At 53.5% G+C, this 16,035-nt stretch overlaps 5 protein-coding genes across 5 annotated transcripts; 2 read left to right on the top strand and 3 right to left on the bottom strand.

Moving 5' to 3' along the window:
• Window positions 1–3,519, top strand: LAESUDRAFT_13667 (uncharacterized protein). Its single transcript, XM_040901306.1, has 7 exons — window positions 1–1,020; window positions 1,075–1,268; window positions 1,320–2,029; window positions 2,083–2,260; window positions 2,321–2,682; window positions 2,740–2,795; window positions 2,848–3,519. Exons 1-7 carry the CDS (start codon window positions 362–364, stop codon window positions 3,338–3,340), a joined length of 2,652 nt encoding a protein of 883 aa, XP_040770249.1. The 5' UTR covers window positions 1–361; the 3' UTR covers window positions 3,341–3,519.
• Window positions 3,520–3,698: 179 nt separating this feature from the next.
• Window positions 3,699–5,550, bottom strand: LAESUDRAFT_639920 (uncharacterized protein; the record flags this gene model as incomplete). The annotated part of the gene is made up of 4 exons (XM_040903567.1): window positions 3,699–4,902; window positions 4,953–5,023; window positions 5,082–5,255; window positions 5,314–5,550. 4 exons carry the CDS (start codon window positions 5,548–5,550, stop codon window positions 3,699–3,701), a joined length of 1,686 nt encoding a protein of 561 aa, XP_040770248.1.
• Window positions 5,551–5,699: 149 nt separating this feature from the next.
• LAESUDRAFT_689513 (L30e-like protein) lies at window positions 5,700–6,596 on the bottom strand. The gene is made up of 4 exons (XM_040906023.1): window positions 6,438–6,596; window positions 6,264–6,387; window positions 6,132–6,201; window positions 5,700–6,080 (listed from the first exon to the last, which is right to left on the bottom strand). Exons 1-4 carry the CDS (start codon window positions 6,561–6,563, stop codon window positions 5,792–5,794), a joined length of 609 nt encoding a protein of 202 aa, XP_040770247.1. The 5' UTR covers window positions 6,564–6,596; the 3' UTR covers window positions 5,700–5,791.
• A 1,305-nt stretch (window positions 6,597–7,901) lies between these two features.
• Window positions 7,902–9,528, bottom strand: LAESUDRAFT_668639 (Clavaminate synthase-like protein). The gene is made up of 8 exons (XM_040905382.1): window positions 9,439–9,528; window positions 9,291–9,386; window positions 9,120–9,216; window positions 8,954–9,057; window positions 8,712–8,888; window positions 8,584–8,649; window positions 8,449–8,532; window positions 7,902–8,391 (listed from the first exon to the last, which is right to left on the bottom strand). The coding sequence occupies exons 1-8, from the start codon at window positions 9,515–9,517 to the stop codon at window positions 8,051–8,053; spliced, it is 1,044 nt and encodes a 347-aa protein (XP_040770246.1). The 5' UTR covers window positions 9,518–9,528; the 3' UTR covers window positions 7,902–8,050.
• Window positions 9,529–9,709: 181 nt separating this feature from the next.
• LAESUDRAFT_753783 (uncharacterized protein) lies at window positions 9,710–16,010 on the top strand (the record flags this gene model as incomplete). The annotated part of the gene is made up of 8 exons (XM_040911807.1): window positions 9,710–9,763; window positions 9,833–10,058; window positions 10,124–11,866; window positions 11,920–12,401; window positions 12,452–12,839; window positions 13,775–14,608; window positions 14,665–15,546; window positions 15,607–16,010. 8 exons carry the CDS (start codon window positions 9,710–9,712, stop codon window positions 16,008–16,010), a joined length of 5,013 nt encoding a protein of 1,670 aa, XP_040770245.1.
• Window positions 16,011–16,035: the final 25 nt, after the last annotated feature.

The following is a 16,035-nucleotide window of genomic DNA, read 5'->3' as shown; positions in this document are numbered from 1 at the left end:
GAAAGACAAGTTGCCTTGACCACCGACGCCTGCGTGCATCTCCTGTTCCTCGCAGATCCGAACTTTGCTCCCCGTTGGGCAGTCTCCTGTTTCAATTTCTTACTGCCAGCATTCCCATCTCCGGGGGGCTGGACACTCGTCTATCTTCCATCCGTTCCATTTCCGCCGCTGGTGGGCGGCGCAATATCATCTAATCACCATCACTTCTCTCCCTATCGTCCTCCTGCTCGGCCTCTGAGCAAACCTTTTAATACCCCTCTGTCCCTCCTTCATACTTCACGGCTGGCCCGCTTTCGTCTTCTAACAGTACTGCTGCATTACACTGTCTTTACCTCCAGCTGCATTTAGCATTCCTTATCTCATGGCCGCGGTGAACCTCCAGCTCATGGCCGCAAACGTTCCCTTCGATCTCATATCCTCCAGTCATCCTCACTCGCGGTCCAACTCTGTGTCGTCATCGTCGTCCGCGAACTCGCCGGCCTCTCGTCCCCAGTCTTCCCAGGGTGGCTTTTTGCGCACATCGGCTGTGATGCCGCCAACCTCCGAAGACCTATACCGCGCTTCTTTCCATACCACCAACTCGTTTGCTGGCGATCACGTCCGCAACACCTCGGACGCTTCCCACTCTTCCGCCTACTCTCTGGGCTCTGACCTCATCACCCCCGGCGACTCTCCCCCTAACCACAACCTCTCCAACCCCTCTCTCAAGGCCCATCTCCGACCCACCCATATTCGGGCTCGTGTGGCTGCATCACCATACCCCCGGGATTGCGAGAGCGTGCATTCATCTTCCAGCGAGACCGAAGACATCTCTCTGTACCTCGGCTCGAACACTGCCGACTATCATTCGATGTATGGTGGCCAGCAAGTCATGGGTGCCGAGACGATGCACACTGCTGGAGCGTTCGGACGGATGTCCATTAGCCCCGATCATGCGCTGGAAAGGCTGGCGGCCAACGTCCGCGCTGCGACGACGACGAGTGCTTCCGATAGGGCGAAACAGATCTTTGTGCAGGCATGGTACGTGTCGCAGCTGTCAAGTTAGCCATTGCAGTCTCTGATACGCCCCACTAGGTTGACCGCGAACTACTCTCCGTATCCGGATGGGAATGTTCCTCGTCAAGGCCTCTACTTCTCCTACCGACGTGTCTGTGAGCAGTACGGTATCCCGCATATCAACACCGCAACTCTTGGGAAGGCCATCAGGCTGTGCTTCCCCACAATCAAAACGAGACGTCTAGGCGTCAGAGGAAACAGTAAATACCATTGTGCGTCTACCTCGATCATGATAGTGTCAGGTTCTGATTGCCGCTGAGCAGATTGCGGCATACGCCCTGCAACATCCGCCGAGGCCGAGTTTTTGCAGGATTACATACGGAAGTCGAATAACACAGCGGCCCAGCAATCGGTCAACGCGGCACGTCTTGCCAGCGAACAGGCGGAAGCATCGAACAGGGGCGGATCCGATGACGAGGACGAGGACGAATCTGAAGGGCCGAGCTCAGGGAACGCGTCGAAGCGCAACTCATTGAACTTGAGCAATAGCGCGAAGAACGCAGCTCTGTTTGCTGACGAGAAGACTCCGACTGCAAGTAGTTTGCTTGCGTTGGCGCAACAGCGACCACAAGCTGGCACATACCCATCCCAAGCGTCTATCCGTCGCCACCCTGGCCAGACCGATGCGACTCTTGTAATCCCGAGTCCATCCCCAACGGACATTGGCGGTTCGATTGCTCTCATGTCTCCTTCTGCTCCGATCTCTGTGAGACAGATGCATCACTTCCCATCTATCGAGGAGGCTGTGGGAGGCTCCTCGACGTCCCCTCACAGCATCGCCGCCCGCGAAGTGTGGCGGTGGTTCCAAGATCATTTGGATGCCTTGTTGGAGAGTATCAGATCGTACCGCTTTGATCAATTTGAGCTTCATATCCGTACCTTCTGGTCGAACCTCAACGGTAGCCATCGTGAGGTGGTTCATGCTCCTGCAGTCGCGGGCTTGATGGCCAAGGCAGACGCTATTGTCTACGATGTACGGCATTGTCTCATTGATACTGCTGCGTGTGCTGATGTTTGGCTTCGCAGGAAATTCTTGAGCTTCTTCGCTCACAGATGTTGTCGCCTATACCAGCAGCCTCTCTGGGAGGTCTTCGTCAACTCGCAGACAAGATGGAGAAGATCTTGCTCGTCGCACTCGAGGGTTATGGTAACACGTTTGTAGAGCCGAAAGTTGAGCTGGGAGCTCGGTTTGGCCATCTTGTCTGTGCGTGTTGCAGATTCTTGTTCATATCATGACATTTGATTACTGACGTGTGCGTGGCAGTACGATTCCTTGATATATATCAAGTTACACAGGCATTAAGCACCGTACTCACCAATCCGAAGCAGCTCAGTGACATGCGTCGATCTTGGCAGAAGATTGATTTCGAGTCGGTTCGCAACCAATCCGCGTTGGTGTGCAACTGTCGCCATGAGGACCTTGTACAGCTTTTGGAGGTCGAGTTCGTTTCGCTTCTCGATGGGTTGACGAAAAGTAACGATCCCGTGCGAGATGTCATGGCCTGGGCGGATAAATGCTGCGAACGGTTGATGGGTCCGCGCAATGGCGATGACCGTGCCGCGATGAGCTCAAGGAGTGTCTTGATTCGCTGGGGCTATGTAACGAGCCAAGTTATGAGAGATCTGGTATGTTCACTAATTATTTGCACACAATGTGCGTACTGAAAGAGGCTGTTTCAACAGACTATCCGGAGCGATCCGGCATTTGGGGCTTTCCAGATACTTAAACTGTTCTTGGAGTAAGCATACGAGTACATCCTGGCTTTTGCGGTGACTTATGTCTCTTTATAGTGACTGGATTGCTCTCAATGTTCTCCGAAACGTTGCTCTGTCCACCAATTCGGTCGCAGCGTCGGTCGAACCTGTGATGCAGCAGCAGTTCTTCACTCTTTCTCCAATGGCTGGTCAAGAGAACTTCGGGCATCCTCTCGAGGTTCCTCATTCTATATTGGCTCAAACGCCGACGACGTCGAGCATGCTGGCTGTTCTCCAGCAAGATACCTTTGGTACTGGCCCTGGACCTCTCGATCCAACGTCTACATTTGCAACAGACGCATTCGGGTCATTGTCATATATGGACACCACTTCGGCTCATGATGAGTCGCTGTCCGTTCATTCGGCGACATTATCCTTCCAGGACTATGTGTCTGGCTCGACTGCGTTCGAGACAGCCGCATTCACTCCGCAGGAGATCGGCCTTTCTAGCGCGTCAGGAACGCCCCCTTCGACCAACAGCGAAACGGGTAACTCACCGGAACCTGTGAAGACGGAGACTTCAGTCTAGTCCCGATACTCCTTTTATCCTCTGCCGCCTTAGTGACAATCATGGGACCCTACCTTACGCTCGTCGCTGCCCTATTAATCATTTACTCCGGTGTCATGCTCTCTGGCTTGCATTAATTATTGTTGACTCATTGCCTGCTTGCTGTACTGACCGTCTGTTTGGCGAATTGACACTACTCCTTCTCTCTCTCACCTGTCATACCACTGCAATATGTAACTTATGGACTGCTGGTGAAGAGGTATGCACGCTGGGTACTGTTGGGTCATCGGTCACGTCGTGTGAGTAATGGGGGTTTTCAGTCTGTCCAAGCAGTATACAACAAGAAGATATCATATTCCTCGCGGTATAAGCAATAATATCACTGTTCCTGTGCTCCATCCCCATCTCCATCGTGCTTCTGCTCAACTTCGAGCTTCTCAACAACATCCTCACTTGGCACCGCCACTGAAGGTAAGCGAGTGACAGCTGGTGAGGAGGCTGGTTCAGCTGGCAGCTCCCCGCCACCGTTAGGAGGCGTCAAGTCTTCGCATGGTGGTTGGATGTCGGCCTTCTTCAGCTCACTCTTGCCAGTGATTTGTCGAATCTTCGCCTCCGTCGCCTCCTTGTTCTCAGCGGTTACCCGAGCCTGATTGGACTCGAACCATGCCTTCTTCGCTTTCAGTTCCTCGATGACGCGAGGCACGTCAGCTTCCGATGTAGGTGGTGATATCGAGAAGTCAAGCAGAGCGGTCACGATTTGGAACGGAGCCTGGAAACCATGACTCCCTAAGGCTTCGGCACCGCTGCTCCCTGAGGAAGCGCTGGCCTTGGCACTGCCCTTCTTCCCCTTGGGCCCCTTGCGCTGGTTGCCGACGAAGTAAGCTTCCTCTTCTTCGCCCTTCTTCTTGCGTGCAACCATGCCCTCTGCAGGCCCAGTCTCCACCTTCCGAATCTCCAACTCGGGGACGCCTGACAAGATGATCTTGTCCGAGGATGACAAGCGGGTCGACAGCACGGGCGTAGAGTTTCTCCCCGAGAAGTAGTCAATGAGCGTTTGACAGTCCTCGATTTGGGTCTGGAAAGCAGGTATCGACGCTTCCTCACGCAAACGCTCGACGAGCTCCTTCTTCTTATCCTCCTCCTCAGCTGCACGCTTCTCCCGCAGCCACTCCGCACGTCTCGCACGCTCCTCGTTCATCTTCGTCCAGTGCTTGTCGTTCGCCTCACGAAAGCGCTGCGCCGACTCGCGCTTGTGGCTGTATAACGTATCGAGCTGGGCCTGAAGCGCGTTTCGCTCATCGAAGAGCTTGTTACGATTCGCGTGGATTTCGTCGCCTTCCTTCTTGAGCTCATCCAACTCAGCCTTGATAGCATCATAACGCTCAGAGATGGCCTTGGCCTCGGGATCGTCAAGTTCCTTGCGGAGCTCGTCGGCCTTGGCACGGTCAGCCTCGATGGACTCCTGATCTGCCTGGAAGCCCTCGACAACCCTGCGACTGCGTTTCAGCTGGCTAATCTCTGCCAATGCCCGCTTCTCATCACCAAGCTTCAAGTTACCGGACTCGACCTGCTTCTCGAGGTTGCTGCATTTATCGCGTTATGAGCTGTCCTAAACAACGGATGAAGGACTTACTTGATACGATCATCGACGTCTGAGACAGTTTTGTATGGTGCCTTGGCTTTCGCTGCGTTCAAGTCCTTGATCTAACATCACCAAACATTGAGTGATTGGAACACCGAGATAGATGCAATGAACGCGGACCTTTTTCTGAACATCATCATGAATGGCTTTGAGTTCATCACGGATCTTTGTGCGTGACGCCTTGTTGGAGGATTGCTGGCCGCGGATGGTTTCCAATTCCGCTTTGAGGCTCGCTCGTCTCTCGTCATTAGGACCACCTTTTGTGACAACATGAATCTTATCCTTAACGACCGACTGCATGTGGCAAATGAGTTCAGTGCCTCTAAGACTTTCGCACATGTATAATACATACGACTTTGGCTTGCAGAACATCGATTTGAGCTTTGATCTGCTCCTGTTCGCGCTCGTACACTGCCTTGTCAGGCTTTCCGGATCCATAGACAGCGAATTCGAAGTCTGACGAGAAAGTATCTACAGCGGCCGGATTCGCAGCGCTATTCTGCGTGGATTCGTTGGCGGATGGTGTAGCGAATTTGAGCTTTTTGTTGGAGCCGTTAGCAGTGGTGGTTTTGGATTTTCCGGGAGCCATTAAGTAGAGAGCGTAAGAGCTGAAGGTAGTGAAGTTGATGAGGTTGTTTGTGAGAAAGCTGGTCGATCGATCTATTTACGGCGCTCGTGACGTGGAGTCTGCTGGTACGACCTCCGAGTCGCCGTGCTGCACGCTCAGTTGAATGACAAGTGTACCCGAACCAGCATTACGTTCAGCAAACCGTCGGTAATACAGAGATAGCAGAAATAGAGAACCAACAAAAGCAAAGCAAAACAGCCGGTCAAAACACAATCTGCTGGTCGAGCTCCCCAACCTCCCTACAACACTCCTCGTACAATTCCTTGTAGTCATCTTCCTTGTCCTCCTTGTCCTCGCCATCCTTTTGTTTTGTCTTCTTCTTGGAGTTCGGACAGACCATGACACAACTTGTTGGTCGTTTCGTCGCACTGGCGTGACCGAGTTCCTCCTTCGACGTCACGAACACGTATGGCACCCCAGCCTCTTCACTCAGGACGGGCAAATGAGATATGATGTCAATGGGCGTGATATCAGCGGCTAGAACAAGTAGTCTGAGGCAGGATGGTTCAGCTCTACGCCAGACAACTGCAGTGCGTGCTCACCCTTTTTCTCCTTTTCGAATACCCTTCACGACCTCCTTGACACCCCGCTTAACTTGCCGTTGTTTGGATGCTATGTAGAATACGAGATGGCTCCAATCAGCAACCATGTGCTATCAATACGACAATGATTACCTTTCTTGATAGTCTTGTGCAACTTTTTCAGCAGCTTCTTCTGGGCCAGAGGGTGAGCTATTGGCGACAGGTCTTCGAGAGGGATGACAATCTCCTTCTTCTCCTTTTTTGCTTTCTTCTCAATCTGTATGTACGATGCGTCAAACGTGACGGTTCTTTGGTATGTGGACCCACCTTTACGATTTCGACATCTTCCATCTCGACATCCTCTGCGACTTGTTCAGACTCGATGACTGTCTCCGTCACTTCCTTTGTTTCCTTCCTCTTCTTTTCTTTCTTCTCAGATTTGTCCTTGGCCATAGATGTAGACGGTCACTGGTGAGTATTGGAAACTGCGACCTGTACGTTTTGGACCAACGAGATCGCTGGAGTCTCTGATGCTTAAATCGGGGTCACGTGAACGTATCAGTCAATTGTCGCGTGTCCGCGAAGCGTGGCCCCGGCATATGCGTAGTACTGGCCGATCAGCGTCGATCGTCGACATCGACGACAATATTGGGGTGGCCTCGTAAATACAATGTTGCACCGTTAAGCCGATATGATTTTTTCTTGACGCTCCAGAAAAGTATCGCACCATCTCGTATAGGCAGGTGCTTCAAGAGAATTGTGGTCTGGCGTGCTGTAGGAATACGTCAAGGCTTGCACGGAAGACCTGAGCCACTGCCCTTTAACACCGTGTATCACATTTTCGTTCCTTCCGTCGCCGTGGTGAAATTACAATGTTGAAGAATCGAGCGTTCTGATCGGAGACTCAGTGCCTTGTTTTACCGCACTTGTCTCTACACTCTGTATAATGTGATTCCATACGACAGCGCAGCTGCATCATGGTGATTGTGCGAAACGCACGGCAGCTACTTTGCGACCCTGACTCTACATCACATAAGCATACGCATATGCTGTCACGGTTCGCTTCGGCAGCAAGTTGTTTACATGCTGGCCTCCCGCGGCATGCGTCGATGGGCTTGATAACAGATGCGAGAGAAGTTCACGGAGCGGCGAGTGACTCAACAATCAAAGATGCTAAGGGCAACTCGGCCCAGTAACGGTGGGATCGGCTGCCGTGATTGGGTCCAAGCATTCTGTACGTGCCGGCCGTTGTTGCTGATATATGAGATCGTGCACATGCCTGGAAATGGGCGCGAGCAATATTGTCTTATTGGGATACTAAACCGAGGTCGGGCAACTTAAATCTGACGCCCGTATGTATGCAATTCTCAATTTCTCATCCTCGTGCCAGGAGACAACCGACTTCTCTTCATCATGCATTCCCTTATCGACCGGATCACCGTCTGCGGATTTAAAATGGCTTTTATTGATAGGCATGAGCGTCAGCAACGATCACGTTCACGAAGGTTCAATTGGAAGGCAGGGTGGGAGACGAATGCCGGCTCTCAAGTTCTATTGATGGGCGCTGACATTCAAATGGGGGTTTCCCGCTAATCAGCGCCCATCGCTTATTCGCACAGTCGTTGAAACCGATTGGTCACTCTATCGTGACTTCCGTACCTAGTCTCTTGTGAACATGGGCGCGTGCTGGCCTTAGCGGCTCTACTGCGGCCTTTTCGATGGTCCAGACAGGTGCGAGACTTATGCTTGCGATGGTCAAATCTGGCCGCAAAATAGGCCAATTCTCCACTTGGTGTACGCACGTTCATTGTCATTGGATACGAGCCAGTCGCAAAAACATCAAGACGAATAAAGAAGCTGACAAAAAAGCGCGCGTGCATACCTCTGCCGGCACGCGAACACACGAACGAGAAGGAGCGAGAAGGGCACCTGTGCCTCTGCTATCTGTCATCCTGATTACCAGAAGGAGGATCTCCCGAGCCCCTGAGGAAATTATGCCACACCCATGACATTCCACGGCTCTCCATGTCATACCAGTAGTTGATGGCAATTGTCAACTCCGACTGGCGCACGTAATGCCACCAGCCAGCGGGAAGGTATAGTGTTTCTCCTGCGCGCACAGTGATGTGGATGGGATGTGCTTCAGGTGGGAGCGCGCCAGGGCTTGTTGGGTCTTGCACAGAAGACCAACGGATCGACGGTGCTCTTGGTGGAGACGGAACCAGCTCCAACTGAGACGTAGCCTGCGAGCGCTGAAATCTTGCATGAGGGTAGGTGCGCTCTGTGTGATGTATTCGTTTAGATGGTCACTACTACCAAAGCACTTTCCGAGACTAACCCTTCACACACCAGGCTTCGGTGGGAGGAAGGAGAGTGAAGTGCTTCGCCCCGCGAACAACCGAATAAATGTTCTCATAGGGGTCTGAGATGAGCATCAGTTTCGCTGCTGACAATGAAATGGCCTTTGTCATACCACTGTGCATGCTCGTGACACTTCTACTATTGCCTATCCATAAGTTGACCGCTTCTGGCGAACGGCCTGTTCATCGATAGATCAGACAAGGTGTCGGAAGTTAAACAAATGCATAACCGCCGACACACCGAGTGCTTCGGTGCACCATGATATCTCGGATGGCACATCTCTACGGAGAGGCTCAAACACTGACGGATCCGGCTCGCCACTGAGGTCGAAATAACGAGCGGCAAACAGGTTACCGTTCTGCGACTGGAGATAATAGACCTCGCTGTCTCCTGCAGATGTCTTGCAAAATTTCGGTTCTAGTCATCGGTTGCAAAAAGGCTGAGATACGACGCCTGAGCATCGGCAAGCGCTCGCACCTAACCTGCAGATAACTTGTCCAAGAATGTACGCATCGTCATGCTCTCCACATGTGGCTCGGCGAAGTATAGTCGGCCGTCCTTGCCACAAGTTATTGCGTCCGCTCGCCTGCAGTTTGGGTACTGGCGTAAGAGGTGTGGAGGTATCAGCAACAAACGCAACCGCCTTACCCATTGGGCGTAACGGCAATAGAGATGCTCCGCTCTCCCATACTGTTGACGAGATACTCATTTGTCCAGCGGGACGTTGCGTCTGGAACTACACAACCTGAAAGTATCGGCGATCAGCGCATGCTTAAGCCGTCATAAAGGCCTCATGCGCATGCAATTCGGTCCACTCACTTTTGAACAAAACAGGTCTGGAGATATGGACAAGTCGGGAGAACCCGAGGGGTGTGGAAGAGCGGTGTAAAATGTCATAGTGAGAACCATTGAAATCTGTAGTTGCCTGTCAAGGTTAGTGCCTTCTGGACGCATAGCAAAACGGTACCATGATACTCCTTGGATATTAACTTCAGCGTATCGATTTGAGCGGTAGCCATAGGCGAGGAGCGACTTGAGGTCGACATGCAGCAAAAACATGGAAAAGAGTGAAATCGGAGTTGGCCGCCACGGGCCCGGGTATCGGCCTGGTGGCTGTAGATCTCGATCTAAACGTGGACGTGATCAGCCACGCAGCAGTGGGACGCGCCCCAAGCGCGTCGCGTCTTCGCGTCCAACCACCCGCAGCCACAGTTTACGCTAGACCGCCACTGACAACTATGTCCGAACCTAGGAAGCGGATACCACCGCGAAAGGCAAAGAACGCGAAAGCGGTCCGTCTCCACCACTATAGCCCGGTCTTGGACACGTTCAACTGACAATCCGGGCGACACGTTGTGCAGATGACCCAAACGTCACTTCGCAAACTATTTGCCGTAAAGGATGCTTCCTATAAGACTGATTCCCTGGATTTGAGCACCGAAGTCCACGGCTCTGAAGAGGATGCCGAGACTGAGACTTCTAGTCAGGCGGAAGCGGCCAAACTCCCCCCGCAACCATCCAGTCCAGTATCTACGAATGCGGAATCTGTGATTGGCCGTAACATGGAGAACTCTAAAGCCGAGCAAGGTGTGTGACTGCAATGTATATTCTCTCGACCCTGATAGCGCGGTGCTCATGCTAAATGACGCCAGGCAAGTCGTATACTACGATCAACACAACCAAAATGTCCCTCCGTCCAAAACAATATCACTCTCTGAGATCTCGCATGTCGAAAGATAGTGTGTCATCTGTGTTTGAAGGGACAAGTCTTGATACTCCGATTGTCCTCGACTCGGGTCCGACTGAGCATTTTGACGATACAGGAGTCACATCCAGACCTGTATACCCGATCTTTGCGGCTCGCGCAGGCAGGGCTATGTCTTCTCCCACCGTGAGCGTATCAGATGCTCCCACCTCACTTGTCGCCTTGAGCCACAAACGCAAAGTGGACACTGTGCCGTACCCTGAGGCTGACACGCAACACGTTCGAGGGCCGCAATCTAATTTCTCTGCGCCTCCTTTGCGAATTGGCCGCCGATCTCCTCGCCTCAGACCTCTTTCCCTCGAGCATAGCCCTCCCCAACTTATCACAGTGACACTCAGACGATCTAATGAATCCACCACCCGTTCATTACAATCTCAAAGTTCAATTTTGCAAATCGGCAGCTCAATGGAGATGCTACCTTTAAGAGCATTTATGAACATGGATGGCGACACTCGTGATGCACATTCTGCGTCGCACTTCACAGACGTTACGGCACTATCAGACAACAGCTCCTCGGAGGAAATCCTGAATGAGATTCCTTTGGCACATCGAACATATCCAGCTATTCATCGTCTTCTACAGAACCCACACACCAGAAATCTAGACCCATTAAGTGCTCCGCAGGAGCTGTGGACAGACAAGTGGCGACCTCGACGTGCCGACGAGGTCCTCGGTAATGAGGATCGTGCGCTCTACTTGAGGGCATGGTTACTTGCGCTAAGGTTGCACATAGACGCAAACCCAACCGGAGACACCGATGCACGAAGCGCGGACTCCGGTCGAGGCACTAGGAAGAAGGGACGAGCCCAGAACATCTCACGAGGCATCAAAAGGCCCAGAATACTACGTCAAGTCGACAAACGCAAAAGGCGACGGAGGCTGAGCTCAGAGGAGCCAGAGACCGTCTGGGTTACGGGCGGTGCATCCGAGACGGACTGCTCAGAGGCCGAGAGCGAAGACGAATTCACGTTCTGCCAGCGGACGTTTGCATGCTTGCAACGTGCCTCCGGAGAAGCTGATGATGAGGTACCATCCCAACTCCACGTGCCAACTACCGAACTACATGCCGACACTATCCATGATTTCACATATTCTACGCCTCAGCTCGGCGATCTGGTGCACAACACTATCCTGCTCAGTGGACCCTGTGGCTGCGGTAAGACCGCGGCCGTTTACGCGTGTGCGGACGAACTCGGTTGGGACGTGTTCGAGGTCTACCCTGGAATCGGGGAACGGAGCGGAGCAGCACTGAACAAGCTTATCGGGGAGGTGGGCAAGAATCATCTTGTGAAGCAGACGCGACGTCAGCAAAAAGCACCCTACATCGGGGATGACAGCACGGATACTCCAGAGGTGATTGCAAATAATGTGCGAGAACGCAACAGAACGGGTCGCCGTGGACTAAAGCGTGTCGATTCCGAGATGGAACGCGCTAGTGCAGACGGCAACCAATGGAATGACTCAGTAGACGGCTCTGAAGTGGGAACATTTTCGGAGCACACCTGTGTCTCACAATCCATCATCCTCGTCGAAGAAGTGGACATATTGTACGCGAGTGACGCGAACTTCTGGCCAGCATTGATTAATATCATCAAGGACTGTCGGAGGCCTGTCGTGCTAACTTGTAATGGTGAGGATCCCCGATTTTGTCACCGTTTGACACGCATGCTAATACATCTTCAGACTTGGCCTTGGTTCCCGTTAATGACCTCCCCTTGCAAGAGATTCTCACATTTGCCCCGTGTCCAGCCCCTTTGCTAACGTCGTATTTGCAATCCATATCTATGGTTGAGAATCGTCCCCTCAAACGATCAGTAATATCTCGGCTGCTTGGGAACATGGATGACCACTCATGTGGAGACGTCGAGGGTGAAGCATCCCATCCTTTCACTCGCAACTCCGACTTGAGGAGCGGTCTGCTCAGCCTTCAATTCGGACAGATACCAAGGCAGATTGCTATTGGCTCATTGGGTGAAAACCGTTCAGACGGCGACACCGATAGGAAGCCTGGACCTCTTTCGTTTCGTCAGAATTCTATCCGCTCAGGCGACAAGGACGGTGAAGGAAACGAAGACCTACCAATATTTCGGCAATTGGGACAATGTGAAGACGTCCCCTCCTTCGTGGATTGTTATTTGCGCCGACGATTTGCAGCCGTCCTCACGGTGTGTTGTTTCCTGATTATGGTCGTTCGTCCCTGACTGTGTTTTCTCAGGAGTCAATGGCCGTCACTTCACACGAAGCGGACGATGAGTTGGGCTATACAATCCTCCGCGAGGATGCGTTCACCGCCGATGCAACGTTGCCCATGAACCAAAGCTATTATCACCAAGATGACTTGATGGTTCGAGAAGCACTTTCGGAATACGAAAACAGCCTGCAATCCGTGTGCAACCTGCCGGCAGACCATCAAGGCTGTGTCAGTTCTGCTCGGGATTATGCAAAGCAGATAGTTGCCATCTTGCGGCAGCTTCACATTCCCGAAGACGTCCTGATGAACAACGGGGCGACATCTCTTGACTATGGTCCGTGGGTGAGGTACATGGTTGCCCTCGATGACGCCAATGAAGCAACCTATGCGGGATCACAAGCGGCAAGGGAAGGTACGCGCAAAACTCGGAACAGTCAAAAATCCTTTGCGGCTGTCCGCAACATACCAATCAGCGAGGATAGTCGGATGACGCTATTGCGTACCGCACTATCAGTTCCATGACCTACAAACAATTACCCCGCATGCCAATGTACTTTACTGGATTGTCGCAATGGGCCAAACACGTTTTATTAGCGTTGTCGCTGAGTGAGCCAGCAGGTGCGCAGCATGCGAGCGCCGCAGCCTCCTCGAGCGACTTCTTTTCCCTCCATGGAGTTTTGCAGCGTGTTCATTGCCTGCAACTGACCACCAATCACGACCATAATCTTTCTAGTCTCGTATTGATTGAGCTTGATTTACGGAGTTTCTGAAGATATCGAGTCATCTCACCGGCATGAAGTGTGCGAAATTGCGGTGCACAATCGTCCCTGAACCACTCGGTAGTCTGGTGATCATAGATTGATGTTTCAACGTTCCAGAATAGGCTACCATTAGAAAGGCGCGATCAAATAGAATTCGAAGTCGAGCATGTGCACCAAGCCGCTCTCCAATCCAATCGTCTGCCGCAATGATTGTGCATGCCTCCGTCTCCTTCTCGCGCCAAATTCGATAGCGACGTTCAACAAAAAACGTGGGCGGGTGCGGACACAGTGGGGTTATGTACGATCGATAATATCGCACGGATGTCACGAACGATGATAGATTGAAATCGCGGCAGTCGTTTTGGAACCTCGAATTGCGCATGCGTATCTGGGGAGGGCTGCCAGAATTGTCCCAGCCAAGTCTCCGTTGACAAGCGAACTGTTGTGCATTGTGAAAAACGCCAACCGTTCAAGAGACTTCGCAGAGACGCGATCATACAATGTACCTATTTGAGGTAGCGTACTATGATAGCCACGTGGGACGTGTGGCAGCCACGCGTCGAGGTTCTCTTCCTCAACCATCCAGATTCGAGTACGGGCATCAAGCTAAAAGCTGCCCGAGTTCCCTCTACTCCCTCGTCCGCAGACTCCCCCTTACACACAACTATGGAGCCAACAGGCATACCTTGCTCTTCGACTGGCGGTCCGGCTCCCAATTCCGGGGGTACTCAGAACAACGCCGCGTCCCCGCGTATCATCGGTTCCCGACATTCGCCCGTCACGCCTCTTGCCCCTCTAGCATACCTCCAAAATCAGCGGAGAGGATCCATCACAGACCCCTCGCTGCACGCTGGCCCAACGCTTCACTCACACATGACTAACACCGGCGCCGTCGCCACCCTTCCAGCGTCCCTCCGACACTTGAACTCGCCACCCGGCACTGGCTTCTCCGCACCGCCGACATCTCACGATACGCGTTCGCGAGGTCTTCCGGGTCTTCCGGGCCTTCCAGCACTAGTCCGCCCTGCGTCGCCTTTCAGGTTTGGGGAAGCATCAACACAAAGTTCGGGAAGCAACAGTAGCCAATCCAGCAGGAGGCCGTTACGATCATCTTCCGCTGACGCGAGTAAAAGGCCCGGCTTGAGTGATGGGACGCGAGACTCTGGCGGTGGACCTGAGAGAAGTATGTCTGGCCCCTCAGAAGGTATCACTGGAGGTAACACTAGCGCTACGATCCACGTGCGGAGCAGCTTAGCGAGTTCGGGTTTGTTCGCAGAGTCGAGTAGGGTGAAGGGGACTGACAATATGGACGTTGATTCGCAAGACCGTGAGCGTGAGCGGGGCGCTTCTCAGCATCCGCAAACGAGCCGTGAGTCCGGAGAGGTGGAATACAGTGCGCGGCGAGACTCGATTGCGACTGGTACTTTAACGCCTCCTATGATCCGGGGACAGATGCTCACCTTCTCTTGCCTTAAGGTACGAAACGCAAGATATCAATAGAGCAAAGGCCGCGTGTGCCTGGGCCCGATAGCGTTGATTCGCTGCTCATTGGGCCAGGGACGTCGGGCGGAGAGAACGTGGCTGGTGGAGGGCCTGCGTCGAAGCGGCGAGGATCGACGTTTGACACGAAAATTGCACAGCTGAGTTTGTATGATCGTCGAACGTCTGTGGATGCGAGAGTGGGAGGAGGGTCGTCGTGGTGGGGAGCTGAGAGGCGGGAGATGAGCTCGACGTTTGCAAGCACGCCGTTGGGTGGCTACTCCACGCCAGGTCCGGCGTTTGCCGATCCGCCACATGGCCGACCTCCTGGAGGCATCGCTACTTTCGCGTGGCCTCAGGCTGCCACCCCTCAGCATCCCGATCAGGCGGCAGGCGACCCCATGCAGAACGAGGCCACCGTTAATATGGCCGCTCCTGCCCACCCTTACGATCCTCTCGCCATCATGCCTCCCGTCCCCTTTCCTCAGGATCGCCGAATGTCTGCCCCAAACATCGCTCCAGAAAATTTGCCCGCTCCCCCGCCATCCACAGGTCCAACGCGCGTTCTCAGGTCACGCTCCCGTCCTCCGTCGCGTGTACGTGCCGCAGACCAATCAGGCGCCAACAACCTCGCCGGCCCTTCATCCGTTCCTCCTGCAGGCGGCGCAAAGAGCGAGGATGTCTCTCTACAGCAGACCCACCATTCCCTCAAGGAGCCTGGATCCACACCCTATTCGCGTTCCCCCGAGCTCCGTGTATCGCACAAGCTTGCGGAGAGGAAGAGACGGAAGGAGATGAAGGATCTCTTTGACGAGCTTCGTGACCAGCTTCCTGCGGACAGAGGGATGAAGGCGAGCAAGTGGGAGATCCTCAGCAAAGGTATGTGCTAACATTTCGAACGTCGACCGCTCACGCCTCTCAATAAATCTCTCGCGATAGCGATCGACTTCATCGTCACGCTGAAGCAGAGTCACCAAGACATGAGCCGCGAGATCGACATGCTACGACACGAGTTGGACAATCTTCGACACGGGATGCCGCCTCCCTTTCCCGGTGGCCCCCAGGCTGTCGTGTATACACACGCACCCGTGGGTGTCCCTACGTATCCTCATCCTGTTCCCCCCTCTGGGCCGCCACCACAGCCTCACCAGGCGGCGTCCCAGCACCAAGGACCTCATTCGTCGCACCAGCCCCACTCTGCCTCCGCTCAGCCATCCCTCTCGCGGCCAGGTTCGTCCGAGAACGTATTCCCGCCTGGCCCGCCCTCGGGTGGACAGCCTTCGAGCGCGTCCGGTGGTGGGGGGCCAGGTGCGCCAATGCCAAGGACGGATACGCCGTCATAGGATCGTGTTTCGGTGTGTTGGCCGC

Source organism: Laetiporus sulphureus, assembly GCF_001632365.1.
Source record: "Laetiporus sulphureus 93-53 unplaced genomic scaffold LAESUscaffold_1, whole genome shotgun sequence".
In the NCBI taxonomy this organism is placed as follows: domain Eukaryota; kingdom Fungi; phylum Basidiomycota; class Agaricomycetes; order Polyporales; family Laetiporaceae; genus Laetiporus; species Laetiporus sulphureus.
This window is presented reverse-complemented; position numbering and strand designations above follow the sequence as displayed.

Coding starts and splice junctions, on each gene's coding strand:
- LAESUDRAFT_689513 (XM_040906023.1), bottom strand. CDS start 6,563: ATGGCCAAGGACAAATCTGAGAAGAAAGAAAAGAAGAGGAAGGAAACA. Junction 6,388..6,437: donor AAGATGTCGAAATCGTAAAG/GTGGGTCCACAT, acceptor TCGTACATACAG/ATTGAGAAGAAAGCAAAAAA. Junction 6,202..6,263: donor GCACAAGACTATCAAGAAAG/GTAATCATTGTC, acceptor TATTCTACATAG/CATCCAAACAACGGCAAGTT.
- LAESUDRAFT_13667 (XM_040901306.1), top strand. CDS start 362: ATGGCCGCGGTGAACCTCCAGCTCATGGCCGCAAACGTTCCCTTCGAT. Junction 2,030..2,082: donor CAGACGCTATTGTCTACGAT/GTACGGCATTGT, acceptor TTGGCTTCGCAG/GAAATTCTTGAGCTTCTTCG. Junction 2,683..2,739: donor GCCAAGTTATGAGAGATCTG/GTATGTTCACTA, acceptor CTGTTTCAACAG/ACTATCCGGAGCGATCCGGC.
- LAESUDRAFT_668639 (XM_040905382.1), bottom strand. CDS start 9,517: ATGTCGACCTCAAGTCGCTCCTCGCCTATGGCTACCGCTCAAATCGAT. Junction 9,058..9,119: donor ATTGCCGTTACGCCCAATGG/GTAAGGCGGTTG, acceptor CCCAAACTGCAG/GCGAGCGGACGCAATAACTT. Junction 8,889..8,953: donor CTTGGACAAGTTATCTGCAG/GTTAGGTGCGAG, acceptor ACCGATGACTAG/AACCGAAATTTTGCAAGACA.